Source organism: Camelus dromedarius, chromosome 2 (assembly GCF_036321535.1).
Source record: "Camelus dromedarius isolate mCamDro1 chromosome 2, mCamDro1.pat, whole genome shotgun sequence".
NCBI lineage: Eukaryota > Metazoa > Chordata > Mammalia > Artiodactyla > Camelidae > Camelus > Camelus dromedarius.
In genome coordinates, this window is record NC_087437.1 from 18,996,015 (window position 1) to 19,020,784 (window position 24,770).

Sequence of the window (24,770 nt, forward strand, 5' to 3'; positions counted from 1 at the left end):
GCGCCCCCAACGCCCTCATGGTCCTCATCCCAAGGCCCGGAGACGCCTGATCCTGAAATGAACTCCTCTCGACCCCACTCTGCATCATTTCTCCCCAGCAGGCTGGGGACAGGGACAGAGTCTGCTGGGATTGGCTGTGTAGACATTGCCCAACGGGCAGGAATGACAGAGGTCAGAGCTGCGGGGATGCACGCTGCATGGCAGAATTTGGCATCAGTGGCTGACCTAAAACACTGAGACGGAAGGTCACCTGGGCCAAGGGAAGCCACTTGAAATACAGTGTCCTTGCAGACATCCAGATTGCTGCTTAGGTTTTCTCTAGGGAGGTCAGCCTTAAGCAGCTCTACCCCCTCCCCTCCCCCCAATTTCCCTTCAAACCTAAGCACCAGCACTTTTCTATAAAAAGCCATCCTTTCCCCAGCTCCCTACCACTGCCTCCCCCACCCCTGCCCTATTCCAGGGCCCCAATTCCCACCTACTGGAGTCAGTTACTCAATTTCTTTTGCTGACAGGGCTTTGGCCCTAGTGTCCCTGCTAGTTGATGACAACCCTGGACTCATGTGGAGCTTTGCTGGATGGTGGCTCTAGCCCCTCTGGGGGATATGGCCAGTGTTTGTAGGTGGATGAACGCTTGTGGGCTACAAAACACAGAATGGGGAACAAGGACCATGGGCTTTCCTGTGTTTGAATGACTCGGTTGGCCAATTGATCAACGCTGTTGCTGGGTTTGCGGGTTTCAATAAAAATGTTTTCTTCCAAAGAATCTACTGTTTCCCGTTCTTTTTCTTACCTATTTTTTTTTTAAGATTGAAGTATAGTCAATTACAAGTACAGTCAATCTCTTACAGCATAATGTTCCAGTCATACAGATATGTACATGTATTCGTTTTCATATTCTTGTTCATTAAAGATTATTACAAGAAATTGACTACACAGAAGAAATTTGTTTCTCTAATTTATTTTTTATATCTTCTTATCTATTTTAAATAGAAATCTCCTGTCATGGGAAAGTCAGCAATTCTGCAGAGTGTGTGTTTTTATAGCCCTTAGACTGCTCGTGTGTTTTGTGAATTGTCACTGGCATAAAGCACCACATCGCTCCCATGTTCGTCTGGTATCCTGCAAAAGGGCTGAATTTCTACAGTGGCTTCTCTGTTAGATTCTCTTGGTTGATCAATCAAGACTACAATACTTCCCAATCATGAGAAGACTGTCTTTTGTTTTCTCCACCTGCCTCTTATCTGTCCTTCATATTTTGATTGGATGTTCCTTGCAATCCGGTGTGATGTAGTTATCTCTGCCTATGCCTTATGCGAATGGAAATGCTTCTAGTTTACCTTTAATTATGATCCTTTTTGTAGTGGTTTTTAGGGAAGCCTTCTCTTATGGAAAAAGTTATTTTCCAGTCTTTCTGATTTTGAAAATTTTGAATTTCTGTCTTCTTTTGGGGGGAGGGGAAGTGGGGTTGTGTTGACTCCAAAGGCTTTCTCAAATTATTATAAAATTTAGGGTTTAATGGTTTATTGGTATCCCTAAGCCAGCTATGTGGAATGTTTGAGTAATTGGAGTCCATCCAGAACCCTGGTAAAAAAGAGCAAAAGACAGCAGTCTCGGTGCTTCTTGGACTGAAAAAAAAACTGGATGCCCCTGGGAGGATGCGGGAAGAGAAAGTGGTCTAGGAAAAGCAGTTAGAGCAAGGTCATTGTAAAGGTTTTATGGATTGGTTGATGGATTGATTGGATTATTGTTTGAAATCAAGTTGCTTTACTGTTTCATAGGATTGTTAGGTATATAGCCCAGTGATTCAGTATTTTTTTAAGGAATTTTACTGATTATAGTCCATTACCACTAGTGACAAAGTCATGGTTACAATTCCCTGTTTTCACGTTAGATTTATGTTGCTTATCAATTATACATCTAATAGTTGGTATTTTTTATTCCTTATTTATTTTTCCTCTCCCCCTGGGTATATAATAGTTTGTTTTCTGTAACTGTGATTTTTTTTTCAGCATTGCTTATGCATTTGTTTCTGTTACTTTTTACATTCTGCTTATAAGAATGTTTTGATTTAACAGCTTTAGAGAAGGGAATAACATTCCCCAGTTTCAATGAACAGCTAATTTTGATTCCATTTAAGGATGAGTCCAAACAAAACTCTCATGTAAAAGTTGCTTCATTAAACTTCTGTGGCCAAAGATAATTACCAGTTTGCAAAACAGCAACTAGATTCATTTCTCTATGAATTTATCTAGTTCCCTTTCTATCTAGATCTCCCTCTGTTCTCCTGCCATTCTTTCTCCTCTGAACTTCCACTGACTCCTGTTTCCAATTCTCCTTGTCCAGGTCCCCTACCCTTTTCCCATCAAACCTCCAAAGAACCCCAAGTTGCCTGCTGTCTCTTAAAATTCACCCCCATGCCTCAGGTATTTATACAACTGTAGAGTTTAGACTTTGTACCTGAACTGAATTAGGAGCTATTGACAAAATTTCACTATATTCAAAGACCAGCTAATATTTATAGGAGAATTTAGAATTATTTTAGGTGCATAAGACCCAGAATTACCTGATGCATATCACTCATACACATATTGGTCAGAACTGCAGATGCTAATTTCCTGATGGTAATGCAGATTGAACTGACTCAGGAAAGGATCTACAGGATCTCTCTCACCACAGTATACCTAAGGGTCCAGCAACAAGCCTGAAAAGTTGGATAAAGTCTCCTAAAAACCATACCTGAAACATTTCCAATAAAAAGCAATACAACTCCTACTCTTTCTATATTAACCCCTGCCATTTTGGCTGACCCTCTTCAGTGGTTTAAATGTACCACACGGATGACCAGTATTTCAAATAACTCACAGATTTCCTTTATTTACCAACCTTTAAATGTAATCTTTTAGCCATTTGACTGGAAACATTCCTCCTACTCCGTGACAACACACTTACAAATATATCAAAGTAGAACTTACTTTAGACATCAAATTGTTATATTAAAAGAACACTAGAGGGACTATTTATTGAGGTTTCAGAGGACTTGTCTATTCATAAGCAATTGTCTCTTCTGAATATACCTTTGCATTCCCCACTGTATTTAACACATACCTCAGGTCAAGATCTTGACACCATATCTGACCCTCTATGGGCTAGAGATTTTACTGACATAGAACAATGGGAGAAGAAACTGTTTAGATACGTTTTACAAACCATTACCCAAACTTTCCCCAGTACCCCCTTGAAACCAAAGGAAATGCTCAAATGTATAGTCAAATGCCTGATACACAAAGGTCTTCCCATCCACTGCCCTCATAACACTCCCATCTTGTAAGAAGAGTAACCAAACAGACAAGGGTGTTGATTTGTTCAAGACCTTAAGGTCATCGGCAAAACAGGTGTTCTTACTTCCTGACAGAAATTAACTCATATACAAGCCTATCTTCAATTCCACCTGAAGCCACTTGCTTCACTCCAATGAATCTTTGCTCTGCCTTTTTCCAATGTGCTTCTAGACCAAGACAGCCAATACCTTTTTGCCTTCACCTGGTGAACGATATCCCTGGACAGTCATGTCCCTGGAGCACACGGGAGCCCCTTCCTATTTCCCCCGGTCCTCGATCAAGACTTAAAAGGTCTACATTTCCCTTGTGATTCATTTCTTAACACAATATGGAAGATAATCTCCTACTTTGTTCAAAGAACAAGGAAGCCTATAAAAGGATTCCATTGACTTGCCCCAGCCTTAGCAATCAAGAGACATAAACTTTCAGAAATAAGTTATAGTTTTGCCAAAATACATTATTGAGGGTGAGATCCATCTCAGGAAGGAAAAACATTCTCTCTTGATAGACTAAAGACTATCCAAACATATCCTGGACTCCCCACAAAACACAATTAAGAGTATTTCTAGTATTAACTGAATATTGCAGACAATGAGTGCCAAGTTTTACCAAGATTGAAACACCTCTTTATGAATTGACCTAAGTCCTCAGTCAGAGATCCTCTTCTGGCGAATTCCAGTGTGAAGAGGACGTCTGTAAGCCGAAGAAGCCTACTCAACGGCCCTTTTCTCTAGTTACTCCTAACTACTAAAAGCTCTTATGTTTATTTGTGCATAAGCAATCTGACAAGCCCTCAAGTTTTTAACTCACCTGGATGAGAACTGGTGAAAACTCTTTGCTCCCAAGAATTACTCAGACATAAAAAAGAATGAAATTTTGTAATTTTCCAAAATGTGTGTGAACCTGGAGTGTATTCTGCTTAGTGAAATAAGTTAGATATAGAAAGACAAATACTATATCTTACCCCTTATATATGTAATATAAAACGTGAAAGAAAGAATTGAATGTAATAAAAGAGGAACAGACTACCAGTCTAGAGGAAACCTAGTGGTTATCAGTGGGGAGAAAGACCATAAGGGTAGGAGTTAGAGACAGAAACTACTATGTATAAAATAAAGCAGCTTTAAGTATATACTCTACAGTACAAGGAGTACAGCCAATATTTTATAACAACTTTAAATGAAGCATATTCTATAAACATTGAATCAGTATGTTGTACACTTGAAATGAATATAAAATTATAAATTAACTGTTTTTCAAATATAAATATAAATAAATAAGAAAAACTCCATTTGTTGCCCCCAAATCTGTAAGGAATTAAGAACTCTCTCCATTGACAGATGGATAAAATCTGTGGTTTATGTATACGATGAAATATTATTAAGTGATTAAAAAAAAAGAACTTTGACCAAGCCATGAAAAGTTGTGAAGGAACCTCAAATGCATATTGTTAAGAAGAAGCCAGTTTGAAAAACTGCATACTCTATGCGTCCAGCTAAATATATATCATTCTGAAATAGGTAAAAGTATGGAGACAGTTAAAAGATCTGTGTTTGCCAGGGGGTTCAGAGGGAATAGGGTGAATAGATGAAGTACAAGTGATCTGTAGGGTGGGGAAACTACCCTGTATGATACACTTGTATGCATGACATCATGCATTTGTCAAAATCCATAGACGTATACACCACAAAGGGAGAGTGTTAATGTAAACTATGAACATGAGTTATAACGTATTACTATCAGTTTATCAATGATAACAAGCGTACCATAGAAATGCAAGATGTTAATAATAGGGGAAACTGTGTGGGAGAGGTGAGATACATGGAACTGTGAGCTGTCTGTTCAATTTTCAGTAATCTAAAATTGTCCTAAAAATAAATATGTTACTTTTAGAAGGTAAGGAAGAAAAACAATCCCTTTGAGAAGTTAACTTCATGGGTAAGATTTTTAAAAAATGAATATACATTTTAAAAGTTTGATATCCTCATGATTTAAAGGAAAGGGGAACCTGCTTGATGTACAAAAAATGAGGATTTTGTTAGAAGTCTTCCAGAGGCAAGTTGCATACATCAGTAAAATGGCCAGGGGAGTGTTTACCTGCTACCTCAACCTCTAAAAACAACCAAAAACATCGCTTCTAATACTCTCACCCTTGACCCCTTTGGAAAGTTTTATCCCATTTGTCATAGAGCAACAGCTGTCTGCAAAACTTGTTGATGCTTCTGCTGAATGAGTTCTAGCCTTCTTATTTGATTTTATTGTTCTTCATTCAATACAGACATTATTGATGACAGAACACACACTTTTCAACCAGCCGATTAATATTTTCCAAAATACTATTACTTTCTCCCTCTCATATTACTATTCTTCACTACAACACTCTTAATCCAGCCACTCTCCCAGCTCTACCAAAAGAAGGGGAGACTCATGATTGTCTTACTTCAGTTAGGAAACTCTCTGTACTTGACTCAAATTTACTAGAGACTCCTACTGAGACCCTGACCTAATATTATTTGTTGATGGATCATGTCTCAAAACTGAAACTGGAGGTTATCAAGCAGACTATTCTATCAGTAATCTAAACTCTCCTTTAGTATATAGTCTCCTACCTGAGGTAAAATCAGCCCAGATAGCAGAACTTATTGCACTTACTACAGCTTGTCTACCAGCCAGGCCAGGAATTAAACATATACACATAGCAGGTGTGCTTTTGGTGTAGTACATGACTTCGGGCTGCTTTGGAAACAAAGGGAGTTTCTTGCCTCTGCTGTTCTTGCCTCAGAAGTGAACAAGTTAAGGAACTTCAAGATGTACTTCTGCTTCCTTGAGGTGGCTACGGGAAAGGCTGAACCCCAAGCAGAAGGAGACAATATGGAAGTTAAGATGCTCTAGCAGATCATTATGCCAAACAAGTAAACTTATCCAAAGTTAAATTTCCATAAATCCCTGGAGGAATTCAAAGCATCCATTTTATTATATTAATGGATGGCCCCTGAAAAAGAAAAATGGAAAAAAATCTTTCACTCAGATAATATGTGGTGCTCTCAAGAGATGCTAGCTGAAACCATGTGATTTCAATATATATATTGCTAAATTTCTTAAGAAACCATTCATAATGATATAGAAAAATGTGACTATCTTAAATCAGCATTAGTGGGAAAACCTTTTTAAAAAAGCCAACTCATTACAATAGCACAAAAAAGAATTAAATACTTAGAAATAACCTGTATCAAGAAGGCAAAAGACTATTATGTATTCCTGGCACCCATGTTGAAGATCAGTTTACTGTAAATATGCGGGTCTATTACTGAACTCTCTATTCTCTTCCTTGGGTCTATATGTCTGTTTTTATGCCAGTACCATACTGTTTTAATTATTGTAGATTTTTAATGTATTTTGAAATCAGAAAATTCTGATGCCTCCATCTTTGTGCTTGCTCAAGATTGCCTTTGCAATTTGGGGTCTTTTGTGGCTTCATAGGAATTTGAGGATTGTTTTTCCTATTTCTGTAAAAAATGTCATTGGGATTTTGATAGGCATGGCATTGAATCTGTAGAGCACTTTGGGCAATATGGATATTTTAACAATAGTAATTCTTCCATTCCACGAACATGGGATATCTTTCCATTTACCTTTGTTTTTTAATTTCCTCCGTCAATTTTTAATAATCTTCAGTGTACAAGTCTTTCACCTCTTTGGTTAAGTTTACTCATAAGTATTTTATTTTTTGTTCTGTTGCAAGTGGGATTGTTTTCTTAATTTTCTTCAGATACTTTCTAAGTTGTGTATAGAAATGCCACTTGTGTGTGTGTGTGTGTGTGTGTTTTGATTTTGCATCCTGCAGCTTCAGTGAATTTGTTTATTAGTGCTAACAGTTTTGTTGTTGTTGAGTCTTTACGGTTTTCTACCCATATGATCATATATAGATAGAAGTAATTGTACCTCTTCTTTCTGATTTGGATTCCTTTTATTTCTTTTTCTAGTTTGATTGCTTTGGCTAGAATTTCCCATACTGTGTTGAAGAGAAGTGGTGAGGATGGGCATCCTTGTTTTGTATGGGATCTTTGAAGAAGAGCTTTCAGTTTTCCTCCATTGTCTGTGATACTAGCTGTGGAGTTTTCATATATCATCTTTATTATGGTAAGGTAAGTTCCTTCTATATCTATATTGTTAATATTTTTATCATGAATAGATGTTTAGCTTTTTCAAATTATTTCAAATATTCTGCATTTACTGAGCTGACCCTGTGGTTTTTAATCTTTCATTCTGTTAATCTGGTGAATCACATTGATTGATTTGGATATGTTGAACTGTCTTTGCATCCCAGGGATAAACCCCAATAGTCATGGCATATAATTTTTTGAATGTGTTGTTGAAGTTGGTTTGCGAGTATTTTATTGAGGATCTTTGCACCTAGGTCCTTCAGGGATATTGAATTGCAGTTTTAGTTCCTTGTAGTGTCTTTGCCTGGGTTTGGTATCAGAGTGATGGTGGCCTCATAAAATTAGTTTGAAAGTGTTCCTGCATCTTCCATTTTTAGTAAGAGTTTACGAAGGATAGGTGGTAATTCTTCTTTGACTGTTTGGTAAAATTAACACATGAAGCCATCTAGACCTAGGCTTTTCTTTGTTTACTAATTCAATCTCCTCATTTTTTATTGGTTTGTTCAGGCCTTTGATTTCTTCTTTTTTTTTTTAACTTTTTTTTATTGGATTATAGTCATTTTACAATGTTGTGTCAAATTCCAGTGTAGAGCACAATTTTTCAGTTATACATGAACATACATATATTCATTGTCACATTTTTTTTCACTGTGAGCTACCACAAGATCTTGTATATATTTCCCTGTGCTATACAGTATAATCTTGTTTATCTATTCTACATATGCCTGTCAGTATCTACAAATTTTGAACTTCCAGTCTATCCCTTCCCACCCCTCTCCTCCTTGGCAACCACAAGTTTGCCTTCTATGTCTATGAGTCTGTTTCTGTTTTGTATTTATGTTCTTTTTTTAGATTCCACATATGAGCAATCTCATATGGTATTTTTCTTTCTCTTTCTGGCTTACTTCACTTAGAATGACATTCTCCAGGAACATCCATGTTGCTGCAAATGGCGTTATGTTGTTGGTTTTTATAGCTGAATAGTATTCCATTGTATAAATATAGCACATCTTCTTTATCCAGTCATCTGTTGATGGACATTTAGGCTGTTTCCATGTCTTGACTATTGGAAATAGTGCTGCTATGAACACTGGGGTGCAGGTGTCTTTTTGAAGTAGGGTTGATTTCTCCTTGATTCAGTTTTGGTAGGTTGTATGTTTCTAGGAATTTACTCATTTCTTCTAGGTTATGGAATTTGTTGGTGTATAATTGTTCATAATAGACCCTTGATATTCTTTTCTGTTTTTTTGTTTCTAAGATATCTACTGTAATGTCTCCTTTTAATTTATGATTTTATTTATCTGAATCTTCTCTCTTTTTTATTAGTCAAGCTCAGAGTTTGTTGATTTTGTTTATTGTTTGAAAAAACAAGTCAGTATTGTTGATTTTTCTATTGTTTTTCTATTCTCTATTTGATTTATTTTTGCTTTAATTTTTATTATTTCCTTCTTTCTTTTAACATTGGGCTTTGTTCTTCTTTTTATTGGTCTTTAGGTATGAAGTTAGGATGATTTCTTTCAGATCTTTCTTCTTTTTGATGTAGCTTTTTTGCTATAAACTTTTCTCTTACTACTGCTTTTGCTGCCTTCCATAAGTTTTGGTATGTTGTGCTTTTATTTTTGTTTGTCTTGAGATATTAAAAAATTACATTTTGATTTCCTCTTTGACCTAATGATTGTCTTAAGAGTGTTTAGTTTTGTTTCCACATATTTGTGAATTTTCCCCATTTTCTTATTGTTATTGATTTCTAGATTCATTCCATTGCAGTTGAAAAGAAACTTGGAATGATTTTAGTCTTAAATTTGGTAAGACTTGTTTTGTGACCTAACCTGTGATCTGTCCTGGAGACTGTTCCACGTGTGCTTGAGAAGGATATGTATTCTTCTGCTGTTGGGTAAAAAGTTCTGTATATGTCTCTTATGTCCAGTTGGTCTCTGTTGTTGTTCATTTATGCTGTTTTCTTATTAATTTTCAGACTGGATGATCTATCCATTATAGAGAATGAGGCATTAAAGTCTCCTCATGTTATTGTATCATATCTATTTCTCCCTTCATTTTTGTCAATATTTACATTATACATTTAAGTGATTTGATATTGGGTCATATACATTTATAATTGTTACATCTTTCTATTCAACTGATCTTATATTGTTATATAGTGATCTTCTTTGTCTCTTAAGAAAGTTTTGGCTCAAAAAAATGATTTTTCTCTGAAGTGGGTTTAGCTACCCCTGCTGTCTGTGGTTTATCATTTGCAAGGGATATCTTTCTTACCCTTTCACTTTCAACCTGTGTGTTTCCTTAAACCTAAAGTAAGTCTCTTGTAGACAGCTTACAGTTGGGTCTTGTTCTTTCACTCATTCAGCCATTTTCTCTCTCTTTTTTAATTGGGGAGTTAGTCTATTTACATTTAAAGTAATTATTGATAGGTAAGGACTTACTGTTGACATTTTTGTTAACTTTTTCTGCCTTTTTGGTAGTTTTCTTGTTTTTCCCTTCTTTTCTTGTTGTGACATGATGATTTTCTGGAAGCAATGAGATTTGGTTTTTTTCTTTTTATCTTTTGTGTATCTACTATATATCTATATATATGTGTGTGTGTGTTACACACACACACCAGACAGACATTTTGGTGTGTTGTTACCATGGGGTTTGCATTGAACATTTTATAGTTATACCAATCTGTTTTAAGCTGAAACAACTTAACTTCAATCACTTGCAGAAACTATACTTTACCCACCCCTTCACTTTATATAACTGATGGCAGATTTTACTTTTTTCACATTGTTTTTCATTACAAATTTCTATGGTTATAGTTATTTTTGCAGTTTTTGTCTTCAAATTTATATACTATTGTTAAAATTGATCTATGTGCCACAATTACTCTATCACAATATTCTGTTTGTCTTTGTATTTACCTTTAGCAGTGAGATTTATAGTTGAATAGCTTTTGCGTTGTTGTTTAGCAGTTTCTCATTTCAACTTGAAGAAATTCCTTTAGCACATCTTTTTTTTTTTTTTTTTAATGGAAGTATTGGGGATAGAACCCAGGACCTTATGCATGCTAAGCATGCACTTTACCACTGAGCTGTTGTCCTCCCCATCCCCCTTTAGCACTTCTTGTAAGGCAGGTCTAGTGGTGATGAATTCCCTCAGTTTTTGATTGAGAAAGTCTTTACCTATCCTTCATTCTTAAAGGATAGTTTTTTCAAGTAAAGTATTCTTGGTTGGTAGTTTTTTTTTTTTTTTTCTTGAAGTACTTTGAATATATCATCATACTGTTTCCTGGCCTGGAAAATTTCTGCTGAGAAAACCTGATGGGCTTCCTTGTACATTACAAGTTGCTTTCAAAATTCTTTGTCTTTTGATAATTTAATTATTATGTATCTCAGTGTAGACCTCTTTGGAGACTTTTGGGCTTCATGATTCAAGATGCCCACTTTCCTTCCAATGGGAAGTTCTCAGTCATTATTTCTTTAAACAAGCATTTTGACCTTTCTTATCCTTCTGGAACTCCTATGATGTGTATCTTATTTCATTTGATGGTTTCACATAATCCTCATATGCTTTTTTCACTCCTTGATTATTTTTTCTTTTTGTCCCTCTAGCTAGATAATTTCAAAAGACCTCTCTTCAGGTTTTCTGACTATTTCTTCTACATAATTGAATCTTCTGTTAAGCTCTACCCTTGAATTTTTCAGTTTAGTCATTGTATTCTTTAGCTCCAGGATTTCTATTTGGTTCTTTTTTATGCTATTCCTTCATTAAAACTTCTCATTTTGTTTACATATTGTTTTCCTGATTTTATTTACTTGTCTACCTATCTTCTTTGGTGGCTTATTGAATTTCTTTAAGGTGATTATTTTGAATACTTTGTCAAGTAATTCACGGATTTCCATTTCATTAGGGTTTGTTATGAAGCTTTATTAGTTTCATTTTGGTGGTGTCCTGTTCATCTAATTCTTCATGATCCTTGTAGTTTCTCATTGATGTCTGTGACTCTGAAGAAGCAGACACCTCTTACAATCTTTACAGACTGGTTTTGCCAAGTAAATAACTTCTCCTACTGGGTCTTCAGAATGATGGGACTGCCTCTGGGACTCTAGTCAGGCTGGGCTGGAGCTGGATTACAGGGCTGCTTTTAGGGTCTGTAGTTGGGTCCATGGTCAGTGACCTGTTACTGAGGGCATTAATGGAGTGGCTCTTCCTGTGTCCCTTGGTCAATAGGACTGGTGGCAGGAGCTCAGACAAGTGGAGATGGAGCCAAGTTCATAGAGGGATGGGGCAGCTTCTGAATCTATAGCTGGTACTACATAACAGTCAGTGGGCCTCCACTGAAGCCTGCCTTGTCAAAGTACCCTCCTTGGTCTTGGGTTCTTACTGGCGTTTCACAGCCTCTTACCTAGTCCCAAAGTTCCTACAAAGGAGCTTTTGCTCATAGATGGCAGTCCAATCATTGTTTCTGTGAGAGTGAAGTGTCCTGGAGATTTCTTTTTCTGCTTTCCTATTGACATCATTCTTTAGCTGAATGTTTCTAAAGATTGACTTCTTCTAGAGGACTCTGAAGAGACTCAATGTGATGCCCCCTAGTGGAATAGTTTTTAAATTTTATTGAATTCTGAATTGTTTCTTTAGTTGTGAATATGAACATAAGTATTAAGTTTCTGGAGTTTCATGTCTGTGTTTATTGTTAACAGTAACTGATAAGGTTTCTTCCAATGAGGTTCAAGAGCATATTTTTAAAATATCTCTTCTAATAGATGAAAAACTCCTGGCTAAAGATCATAAAGAGGCTTTTTAGGAAGACTTGGTTGAAAGGTGACTTAAACTTCGGGGGATAAGACTAGATGTATATAGGAGTTGTCTGCAATATTTTTCCATGTCTACACACAATAAGGTATAATCTAGAATTGAAGGTGAAATTCCTGAACTCATGGACTTTCCAGTTACCAATTCATAGAGTGATAAACAATGTGTCCCTAAGGCAGTGGAAAGTGTGGCCTCATAAGATCCAGTAGAAGTACATTTGGCCAAGGGAGTGCAAAGTTTTCTTAAAGTTTTTCTAATTTCAATTTAAGGATGACATTAGTGCTATTAACCTCTCTAAGAGATTGAGGTTGGTAAGGACAGTAAGTTCTTAAGTAAGGGGCAATGCCTTAGAGAACTCTTTTACGATGGTTCCTGTAAAGTATGTCCCTTGGTCACTGATATGCTTCTGGTTGGAAATACAATATCAAGCAGCTTTTCAGCAATTGTGAGAACTGTGTAGATGTTCAGCTGGGAAATGATTTAACACATCCTGAAAATAGACATACAAAACCAAAACACGTTCAGATATGGAGAGTGGAACCTGGAAAAAAACCTATCTGAAAGTGTTCAAAGGGCCCTTGAAACTTTTTTCTTGGCTATGTCCCAGTTTTACAGTTTTTCCAGGATTGTGTTTTTGACAGGTGACACATGACCTGGAAGTAATCTCAGATGTCTTTTAAATAAAATTGTGGTAATACACATAATGCAAGAGACACATAATAAATGACACATAATATAAAATTTACCTCCCTAACCATTTTAAATGTACAGTTTATTAGTATTAAGTAAATTTGCACTATTATGTAACCAGTCTCCATAACTTTTTCATCTTGCAGCTAGCAGTCTATACTTTTTAAACAACTTCCCATTGCCTCCTCTCTCCACCCCTTGAAAACCACTATTGTACTTCCTGTTTCTCTGAGTTTGACTACTCTAGATAACTCATATAAATAAAATCATATTGTACTTATCTTTCATTACTGGCTTAATTCACTTAGCATAGTGCCCTCGTTATTCATCCATGTTGTGATGTGTGTCAGAATTTCTTGTCTTTCTAAGGCTGAATAATATTCCATTGTATGCATCTACCAAATTTTATTTACTAATTTACCTTTTTTATGGACATTTGGGCTGCTTCCACCTTTGGTAAATAATGCTGCTATCAACAGGAATGTACAAATATCTCTTTGAGATCCTGTTTTCAATTCTTTTGAATATACTCTCAGAGTAGAATTCATGGATTATATAGTAGTTCTATTTGTAATTCATTGAGGAACTGACGTACTATTTTCCATAATGGGTGCACCATTTTACATTCTGACCAACAGTGCACAATGGCTTCAAATTTTCCACATCCTTGTTAATACTTGTTTTTTTTTTTTCCTTTTTCTTTTTTAATAGCAAATGCCCTAATAGGTGTAAGGTAACATGTCATGGAGTTTGCATTTCCCTAATGATTAGTGATGTTGAATATCTTTTCTTAAGCTTGCTGTCTATTTGTATATTTTCTTTGGATAAATGACTATCAAGTCTTTTGCACATCTAAACATAAGGTTTTAATTTTTTTTCTGTTGAGTTGTAGTTCTTAATTTATTCTGGATATTAACCATATATCAGATATGCAAGTATTTTCCAAGTATTTTTCCCATTCTATAGGTTGCCTTTTTGCTCTGTTAATTGTGTCCTTTGATGCACAGAAACTTAAACTTTTGATGTATCCCTATTTATCTGTTTTACTTTTGCTGTCATATCCAAGACATCATTGCCAAATTCAGTGTTACGAAGCTTTTCCATTATGTCTTCATGTAAGAGTTTTATAGATTTATTTTTTTTGTGGGGGAGTTGAGGAGGTAGGTAATTAGGTTTACTTATTTATTGGAGGTACTGGGGATTGAACCCAGGACCTTGGGCATGCTAAGCATGCTCTTTACCACTGAGATATACCTTCTGCTAGAGTTTTATAGTTTTAGATCTTATGTTTAGGTCCTTGATCCATTTTGAGTTAATTTTTGTATATGGTGTAAGGTGAGGGTACAACTTCATTTATTATTTTGCATGTGGATACCAGTTTTCCCAACAACAAAAAATTTTATTGAAATATAACTGAAGGACAATATTATGTTAGTTTCAGGTACACTAAATAGTGACTTGATATTTGCATACATTATGAAATAATCACCGTGATAAGTCTAGTAATCATCTGTTCCTATAGGATAGATGAGTATTATATCCCCATGGATTGTTTATTTTATAACTGGAGATTTGTATGTCTTAATCTCCTTTTCCTATTTCAAACCCTTCCTCCAACAAAATTTTTTGAAAAGTTTATCTTTTCCCGATTAAATGGACTTGGCGTCCTTGCTGAATATCATTATGCCATATATGCGGGAGTTTGTTTATGGGCTGTGTATTCTAATCCATTGTTCTGTCTTTATGCCAGTACCATCCTGTTTTGATTACTGTAGCTATGTTGATTACTGAAGCTATGAAATTAGGAAATATGAGAGACCTAACTTTAATCTTCTTTTTCAAGATTGTTTTGGCTATTTGGGGCCATTTGAGGTTCCATATGAATTTTAGGATGGATTTTTCTATTTATGCAAAAAATTGTTGGCACTTTTTACCCATCATTTAAATTAATTAGTTATTTTAAATTTCATATTGAATGATAGTGGGCTTGCAATGTTATATTAGTTTCAACTGTACAACATAGTGATTCAATATTTTTAGTTATACTTCATATTATGTTATTTTATAATATTGGATATATTCACTGTGCTGTGTGTTACATTTTTGTTATTTATTTGTTTTATATCTAGTAGTTTGTACCTCCTACCCCTTGTCTCTTCCACAACCCTCTCCCCCTCTGGTAACCAATAGTTTATTCTCTGTATCTGTATTTATTTCTGATTTGTTATATTTCTTCATTTGTTTTATTTTTTAGATTCCACATACAAGTGAAAACATGCAGTAATTGTCTTTCCCTATTTGACTTATTTCACTAAGCTTAATACCCTCCAGGTGCATCATGTTGTCACAAAAGGTAAACTTTTATTGTTTTTTAGTGGCTGAATATTATTCCGTTGTATATATGTACCACATCTCTATGCATTTATCTGTTAATAGACACTTATGTTGCTGCCATATCTTGGCTAATGTAAGTAATGCTGCTATCAGCATTGAGGTACATATATCTTTTTGAAATAGTGTTTTCATTTTCTTTGCATATATATCCAGGAGTGGAATTGCTGGATCATATAATAGTTATATTTTTATTTTTTTAAGGAAACTTTATACTGTTTTCCATATTGGCTGAACTAATTTACAGTCCCACCAACAGTGTAGTAGTGTACTTTTTCTCCACACCCTTACCAGCATTTGTTATTTACTGTCTTTTGATGATAGCCATTTTGACAGGTGTGAAGTAGTATCTCATTGTGGTTTTGATTTGCATATCCCTTATGATTAGTGGTGTTGAATATCTTTCATGAGCCTGTTGGCCATCTGTATGTTTTTGGAAAAATGTCTTTTTGGATCCTCTGCCCATTTTGTAATTGGGTAGTTTTTTTTTTTTTTTTTTTTTTTAACATTGAGTTGTATGAGTTCTTTATATAGTTTCAATATTAACCCTGTGTTGGATATATCATTTGTGAATGTCTTCTTTTTTCGGTAGCTGGCCTTTCATTTTGTTAATGGTTTCTTTCACCATGCACTTTTTAGTTTGATGTAGTCCCATTTTTTCTTTTTGTTTGTTTCCCTTGCCTGAGGAGACAGATTCAAAGAAATATGGTTAAAAACCATGTCAAAAATCATAATGCCTATATTTTCTTCTAGAAGTTTTATGATTTCAGGTACTTACATTTAGGTTTTTAATCCATTTTGAGTTTATTTTTCTACCTGGTGTGAAAAAATGTTCTAATTTTATTATTTTACATGTAGCTGTCCAGTTATCCCAACACTATTTGTTGAAGAGATTGGCTTTTCCTCCTTATATGTTCTTGCCTCCTTTGGTTTAGGCTAATTGACCATGTGTGCATGGGTTTATTTCTGGGCTTTCCATTCTGTTCTATTGATTTATTTTTCTGTTTTTGTGCCAGTACCATTCTGTTTTGATTACTCTAACTTTGTAGTAAAGTCTGTAGTCAGGGAGCATGATACCTCAAGCTTTGTTCGTTTTCTCATGATTACTTTGGCTATTTAGGATCTTTTGTGGTTTCATATACATGTTAGAATTATTTGTTATAATACTGTGAAAAATGTGGGTGTATTGCAAGGAATTTCAATAAATTTGTAGATTGTTTTGAGTAGTAGAGACATTTTAACAATATTAATTCTTTCAATCCATGAACATCAGATATCTTTCCATTGATTCACATCAACTTTAATTGCCTTCATCAATGTGTTATGGTTTCCAGGGTATAGGTCTTTCACTTCCTTTGTAAAATTTACTCCTAGGTATTTTATTTTTTTGATGAAATTGTAATTGAGATTGTTTTCTAGATTTATATTTCTGATAGTTCATTATTAGTGTGTAGAAAGGTAACAGACTTCTATGTATTAATCTTGTATCCTGCAACTTTACAAAATTCATTTATTAGTTCTAACAGTTTTTTGGTGAAGTTTTTAGGGATTTTTATATATAGTATCATGTCATCTGTAACTAGTGACATTTTTACCTCTTCCCTTCCAATTTGGTTGCCTTTTACTGTTCTTTTAAAAAATTATTTATTTATTTTTTTTTGGGGGGGGGAGGTAATTAGGTTTGTTTGTTTGTTTATTTATTTATTCATTTTAAGCACACACTCTACCACTTGAGCTATATCCTCCCCCTCTGCCCTTTCCTTTTCTTGTCTGATTTCTGTGCTAGGACTTCTAATACTGTGTTACGTAGGAATTGCAAGAGTGGACATCCTTGCCTTGTTTCTGATCTTAGAGAAAAAGCTCTCAGTTTCTTTTACCACTAAGTATGATGTGAACTGTGGCTTAGTTATGTATTGCCTTTATTATGTTAAGGTGTGTTCCCTCTATATCCACTTTGTTGAGAGCTTTTATCATGAATGGATATTGAATTTTGTCAAATGCTTTTTATGCAATAATAAGATGATCACTCAATTTTTATCCTTTGTTTTCTTAATGTGTTATATCGCATTGATTATTTATGAATAGGAATTCATCCTCGAATCACTGAAATAAATCTCACTAGGTTATGGTATAAGACCCTTTTTACATATTGTTGAATTCATTTTGCTAATATTGTGTGGAGGATTTTTGTATGTATTTTCATCAAATGATATTGGCCTGTAATTATCTTTCTTTTTTTTTAGTGTCTTTGTCTTGTTCTGATATCAGGGTAACGCTGCATGAATTTGAAAATGTTCTCCCTGCTTCAGCTTTTTGGAATAGTTTGAGAAGAGTAGATAATAACTCTCCCTTAAATATTTGATCGAATTGTCTTATGAACCTGTCCATATAGTATCATACGGAGGTGATACCCACCCTACAAATCACTTGTGCTCCTCCTATTCACCTGGCTCCTTTGGAGCCTCTGGCAACCAATGATCTTTTCTGTCTCTTTAGTTTTGCCATTTTCAGAATGTATATAGTTGAATTCAGATAGTAAGTATTCTTTCCAGACAGGATTCTGTCACTTAACAATATGCATTTAAAGTTCCTCCACTTATAACATGGTTTAGTAGCTTATTTCTTTTTTTCTTAACCTGAATAATACTCCATTATCTATGTATCTATGTATCTATGTATCTATGTATCTATGTATCTATCTATCTATCTATCTCACAGAGTATTTCTCCATCTGACTATTGAAAGACATGTTAGTTTCTTCCACTTTTAGCAGCAATGAGTTTTTGCTTGTTCTCATCAAGTTGAGTTAAAAACTTGAGGGCTTGTCAGATTGCTTATGCACAAATAAACATAAGAGCTTTTAGTAGTTAGATGTGACTAGAGAAAAGGGCTGTTGGGTAGCATTCTTCGGCTTACAGACGTCCTCTTCACATTTCAACTCCCCAGGAGAGGGTCTCTGACTGAGGACTTAGTCAATTCATAAAGAAGTGTTTCAACCTTGGTAAAGCTTGGCACTCATTGTCTGCAATATTCGGTTACTACCAGAAATACTCTTAATTGTGTTTTGTGGGGAGTCTAGGATATGTTTGAGTAGTCTTTAGTCTATCAAAAGAGTATATTTTTCCTCTTGAGATGAGTCTCACTCTCAATAATGTATTCTGGCAAAATTATGACTTATTTTGAAAACTTTATGTCTCTTTATTGCTAAGGCTGGGGCAAGCTAATGGAATCCTTTTATAGGCTTCCTTGTTCTTTGAACAAAGTAGGAGCTTACCTTCCACATTGTGTTAAGAAATGAATCACAAGGGAAATGTAGACCTTTTAAGTCTCGATCGAGAACCAGGGGAAAACAGAAGGGGGCTCCAGGGTACTCCAGGGACATGACTGTCCAGGGATATCATTCACCAGGTGAAGACAAAAAGGTATTGGCTGTCTTGGCCTAGAAGCACACTGGAAAAAGGCAGAGCAAAGATTCATTGGAGTAAAGCAAGTGGCTTCAGGTGGAATTGAAGATAGGATGGTATATGAGTTAATTTCTGTCAGGAAGTGAGGTATACCTGTTTTGCTGATGACCTTAAGATCTTGAACAAATCAATACTCTTGTCTGTTTGGTTTCTTTTCTTACAAGATGAGAGTGTTATAAGGGCAGTGGATGGAAAGACCTTTATATACAAAAGATTCAACTAGAAGTTTGAGTTCTTTCTTTGGCTTCAAGGGTACTGGGGGAAGTTTGGATAATGATTTGTAGAACATATCTGAATAGTTTCTTCTCCCATTATTTTTTCTATGTCAGTGGAATTTCTAGCCCATAGAGGGTCAGATATGGTGTCAAGATCTTGACCTGCGGTATGTGTTAAATACAGTGGGGAATGCAAAGGTATATTCAGAAGAGACAATTGCTTATGAATAGACAAGTCCTCTGAAACTTCAAGAAATAGTCCCTCTAGTGTGCTTTTAATATAATAATTTGATGTGTAAAGTAAGTTCTACCCTGACAGATTTGCAGATGTGTTGTCATGGAGTAGGAAGGAATGTTTCCAGTCAAAGTCCTCAAAGGTTACATTTAAAGGCTGGGAGATAGGGAAAATCTGTGAGTCATTTGAAATACTGGTCATCCATGTGCTACTTTTACAGCAAGGAAAAGAATGAGCCAAGATTGGCAGAGTTTAATGTAGAATGAGTAGCTATATTGCTTTTTATTGGAAATGTTTCAGGTATGGTTTTTAGGAGACTTTATCCAACTTTTCAGGCTTGTTGCTGGACCCTTAGGTATACTGTGGTGAGAGAGATCCTGTAGGTCCTTTCCTGAGTCAGTTCAATCTGCCTTACCTTCAGAAAATTAGCATTTGCAGTTCTGACCAATATGTGTATGAATGAAATATGCCAGGTAATTCTGGGTCTTATACACCCAAAATAATTTTAAATTCTTCCATGAATATTTGCTGGTATTGTCTGAATTTAGGGAAATTTTGTAAGTAGCTCCTAATTCAGCTTAAGTCTAAGGTCTAAACTCTACAGTTGTCTGAATACCTGGTGCATGGGGGTCGATCTTCAGAGGCAGCTGGCATTTTGGGTTCTTGGGAGGTTTGTTGGGAAAGGGTAGGGGACCTGAATGAGGAGACTTGGAAAGAGGAGTCAGTGGAAGTTTAGGAGAGACAATGGCAGAGAAGAGCTGGGGAAGATCTGGAATAGAGAGGCAAATGGAGGATTTAATAGGGAAATAATTCTATTGTTGTTTTTCAAATTTATCATTAGCTTTGGCCAGAGAATTTTTTTATGAAACAACTTTTGACTGAGAGTTTTGTTCGGAGGCCTCCTTACATGGCCTGCTCATTGAAACCGAGAAATCTTATTCCTTTCTCTTCTAAGACACCTCCCAAAGGAACAATTTTGTTCAAGTCAAATCATCCTTAGTGAAGTTATGTCATTTAGAGATATAGGCACAAAAATGATGAGTTTAGTATGTTAGAAGCAGGCATTTTTTTTTACTGGAAGAGTAGATTTAGACTTAAACTACCCAGTAAGAGCTGGCAATGTGGGTAAAATTTGGTGCTTGTGCACCTCATGTCTTAGGCAGCCAACATGACTTCTCTGAATGCAGACTCCACAGTCTGTACTACCTAACACTAGAGAGAATACTCTTTGTGGATCAAGGCCCAACATTCAGCACAAAAGGAAATTAGGAGAAGAGAAACTCATCTGGTTTTATTGAAGACCCACTGCAAAATGTGTCCAAATGGATGCCATTCTGATGAGAACTGCAAAGTCACAAGACTGAAGTTGGCTCAAACAACAGGCTTATAGGACATAATATGTGTTCTACCCTGTGAGTCTCTTTCTTATGAAAAACAAGACGTGTAATCAGCACAGCAGAAAATGGAATCATGAGGAGAACAAAAGGGCATAAAAAGGAGTGTCCAGATTCCGCCAGTGATGCCAAATAAATGGAACTGGTGAGAAAACCTGGTACCAAACTGAGAATAAATAGCTAAGGAAGTCAATGCAACGAGACAGTTCAGATGTGGCATTGACTTTGAACATTGGTGTGGACACTATATGCTGACAGTAGCTTATAGCTCAAAGTTCTTCATGGGTACCACAGCTGGTCCAGGGCTGTGATCCATGGCGAGGGGCAGTAGAGACTATACCTCACTGGGACCTCTAAGAGAACTGGAGGAAATCAAATAAGGACCCCCAAAGGAGAACAGGCAGAGGCTGTTTATTCAGAGGTTTCTATACAGCAAGAGAGTCAGCCCACCACTTGGATTGGAGAGAGTGATAGGCAGGTAGGAGAGTGGGGAAGGTTTATTGTGGAAAAAGGGAGGGATTCAGTTGTGTGTGAATGAAGGTCGTTGGCAGGGGGAAGCTAGAGACGGGCTAACTAGAAGCAGGGAATTCTAGGTAATTGATTTGATTTGTGAAGTTTGTGTCTTAGGCATAGCATATTTGGCTTTTTTTTTTTGCTGGTCCTAAGATGAAGGAGGGATGAAACTTGGGGAAGCTGGCAGTTGTTGATCAAGTCCTGGTCATTTGGGAGGTAGAGATTAGAGTGGTGAGTCTGATCATTTGGGGCCACTTACCACAGAGGTTATGATTTTGTTTCTGGGTTGGTTTCTGGAAAGTTTGTGGGTCAGAATTCTGTAAGTGGTCGTAAGTGGTCTGGCCATTGTTCATTTGTATATTCAGTCTCTCAGATCCTATTACCCCCAAAGCTACAAAGGAGTCTAGCTCCTTAATAGCATCTCCTGCCATCACTGACCCACCCTGGTCCTCTGAACTTAGTGACACTGGTGCCTTTCCAGTGCATGCTTTTTGCTTAGTTATACAGTGTCCCTCTAGTCCTTTCCACACTCCTACTAGGCTGATATATTATTCATCCTTAGGTAGTATATCCAGTGTATCATAGTCATTGCTCTGGACCTTTTGTATTTATTGTATTATATTATAAACTGAGTTACTGGCCTGTTGGCCAAGTGAGGAGATGAGGGCAAATCTTGAAGTTATTGCATGTTGTCTGGCCAGGCAGATGCTTCTGCCTCATCTTAGAGCAAGGTAGATGAGCAAGCTTTTATAGAGAGTGGTGGGCCACTACTGTAGGACAAGAGGATTAAAAGAGATTTGGGGATTCAAGTAATTCCTGTAGATACATGAATATCCAATGTCTCAGGACTCAGTCATTCTGTGATCTCACCATTACATATGAAATGGATAAATAATATGTGAAATATATATGTATAAAAAAGAATGAAGTTCCACCATTTGCAACAACATGGGTGTACCTGCAGAGTACTGCTTAATGAAATAAGTCAGACAGAGAAAGCATTATACTGTATATTATCACTTACATGTGGACTCTAACAAAAGAAAACAAATAAATGTATATAATAAGACAGAAACAGACTCACAGATATAAAGAACAAATTAGTGGTTACCAGTGGGGAGAGGGAAGGAGGGAGGGACAAGATAGATATGGAAGTAAGAGATACAAACTACTATGCGTAAAATAGATAAGCAACAAGGATATATTGGATAGCAGAAAGAAATATACCCATTATTTAGTAATAACTTTAATTGGAATATTATCCATAAAATTTTGATTTTTTATACACCTGAAATTAATACAATATTGTAAATCACCTATACTTTACACAGAAAAGACAAGATGACCCTATTGAACATACAGTTCAACTTGGATTTGAAGTAATATCCAATAAAAACAGTTTAAGGAAAAATAAGATGTATGAAGCTTGTCAAAAAGTAAGAGACAATATTCTCATTATTTGGAGATATTAGTATGTTTATCGGTCAAACAAGACAATCTACAGAGAACTGATTACATAAATTAAATAAATTTGCTGGATACAGAACAACATAAGAACAAATTATTTCTATATGCCAGTAACAATGTACGAAACATATTTGGAATCTTAGTAGTATAAAAACATGGAATCTTCAGAATTTCAAACTTTCCAGAACAAGAGAGTTGTATTAAAAACAAATAAGAAAAGAATGGAAAACAGTTAGTTCTTATGGGAAAATACCCCCACAAGCCCAGCAATATAGTTAAATTTGCCCACCTAGTCATTTGAAAAATAGTCAGTGATCATTGTTTCCATCCTGTGTTTTGTATCCTACAAATATTTGTCCACCTACAACCACTGGCTAGATTCCCCCAGGGGGGCTGCAGCCACCATCCAGAAAAGATCAAAATGGTTAGAGGGTTGTCATCAACTAGCAGGGACACAAGTGCCAAAGCCCTGTAAATAAAAGAAGTTTAGCAATTATTATGGGGCTGCAGGGACGGTGGTGGTGGTTGGGCAGCGGTAGGACACCTGGAAAAGCATGCCTTTTTAGAGAAAACTGCTGGCGCTTAGGTTTGAAAGGAAAACGGGGGTGGGGGGTGGGGAGGGGGTAGAGCTGCTTAAGGCTGACCTCCCTAGAGAAACCGAATCAGCAGTCTGGATGTCTGCAAGGACACTGTATTTCAAGTGGCTTCTCTTTGCCCAGGTGATCTTCCTGTCTGGTGTTTTAGTCAGCCACTGATGCCAAATTCTGCAATTCAGCGTGCATCCAAAAAAATACCTGCCTGTTGTGATTGTTGCCCGGTGGGCAATATACACAAAACCAGTATCGTAAGACTTTGGCCCGCTCCCAAGCCAGGTGGCGAGGAATTGAGGGAGGCAACTGATTCCGGGAACAGGCATCTCTGGGCCTTGCGCGCAGGACCATGAGGGCGTTGGGGGCGCTGGTGAGGAGCTGGATTGGGAGAAGGAGGTAGAGGTTGGAGTGGTGAGTCTGGGAGGGGCTCCAGAAGGTGGAAATCTAGGTTGTAGCCCTGATAAGGAGAGCATGTCTCTGGACTAGGGTTGGAGGCCCGAGGTGAGGGCTCTGGGACTAGGCCCAACATGTCGGGGTCAGATGCCCTTCTTGCAGGGGAGCGGAGCCCAGCGACTGAGCCGGCTGCAGCTTCCATTCCAGGCGGCAGGAACTCGGCGTCCACATCCTCCTCGTAAACCTCTTCTTGTGCGGCGATCTCTGGGACAGATCCGTAGAAGAATCCCTGCTCGAGGGCGATATACTCCCCGGGAGCGCTCAGAAGAGCTCCCTGTTCTAGGCCGAGAGATGAGTGGCCTTGTCCTCCCAAGCATTCAGTTACGGAGGCCAGGAGGGTTTCGGGGACCACCATAACGGTGTGATCTCTGAGAGATACTCGCTGCACAGACGTAGCCTCGGGCTCCAGCACCAGGTCAACGTCGTCTAGGGGCAGGTATAAGGCACAGTCGGCATCCAGAACCACTACAGAGGTGCGCGCGTCCGCGGCCCGGGGCCTGGTCAGGTTGTCCGGGCTGGACGCTGCCTCAGACTCGGGGTCCGAGGGCTCGTTGGTTCGGCGGCGCTTGGCAGGGCCGGGTCCCTCGGCCTGAGGTCCCCACCGGTCCACAGAGTAGGCGCTGGGGCTGCGGGGCCGGCTGCCCATTACCTCTATGGCGCAGCGGGTCCGGGGCCTGGCAGAGGGCGAGGTGCAGTCGGTCGTGCAGGCAGTGACAGGTGGGCCGACAGGTGAGACCGACCGGGGCATTGGGGCTCAGGACCTCGGGACGCGGGACAAATACTCGGAGATCCTGCGGCGCCTGTAGGGAGTTCTGCAGTCCTGGCTTCTAGGGTGGCTACTGGGTTCCGCCTTGGGTGTTGGAATCTTCAGCTCCTCACGCGGACCGGTTTGCGCAGGATTGGGCTAAACATGTAAGTGACGCGAGAGGAACGGCAGTCGCAAAGCAGCCTCACGCCAAGCTCCGCCCCCTCCGAGGCTCCGCTTGTAACTAGGTAGTTACAAGTGGAGGTAACTGAGTTGGGGAATAGCCCGGGCTGTGGTGGATGG

General features: G+C 37.4%; 1 protein-coding gene across 1 annotated transcript; it reads right to left on the reverse strand.

Annotated features, from left to right (window-relative positions):
- Positions 1 to 534: 534 nt before the first annotated feature.
- Positions 535 to 24,368, reverse strand: LOC105086341 (proline-rich protein 23C). Its single transcript, XM_031462871.2, has 2 exons — positions 23,753 to 24,368; positions 535 to 638 (listed from the first exon to the last, which is right to left on the reverse strand). The coding sequence occupies exons 1-2, from the start codon at positions 24,366 to 24,368 to the stop codon at positions 535 to 537; spliced, it is 720 nt and encodes a 239-aa protein (XP_031318731.2).
- Positions 24,369 to 24,770: the final 402 nt, after the last annotated feature.

Bases quoted from the DNA above. Each gene is read 5' to 3' on its own strand.
- LOC105086341 (XM_031462871.2), bottom strand. From the start codon at position 24,368: ATGGGCAGCCGGCCCCGCAGCCCCAGCGCCTACTCTGTGGACCGGTGG. The intron at 639-23,752 runs GTCCAGAGACAT...TGTGTTTTGTAG, and splicing joins ACCTCGGGCCTCCAACCCTA to CCCACAAGCGTTCATCCACC.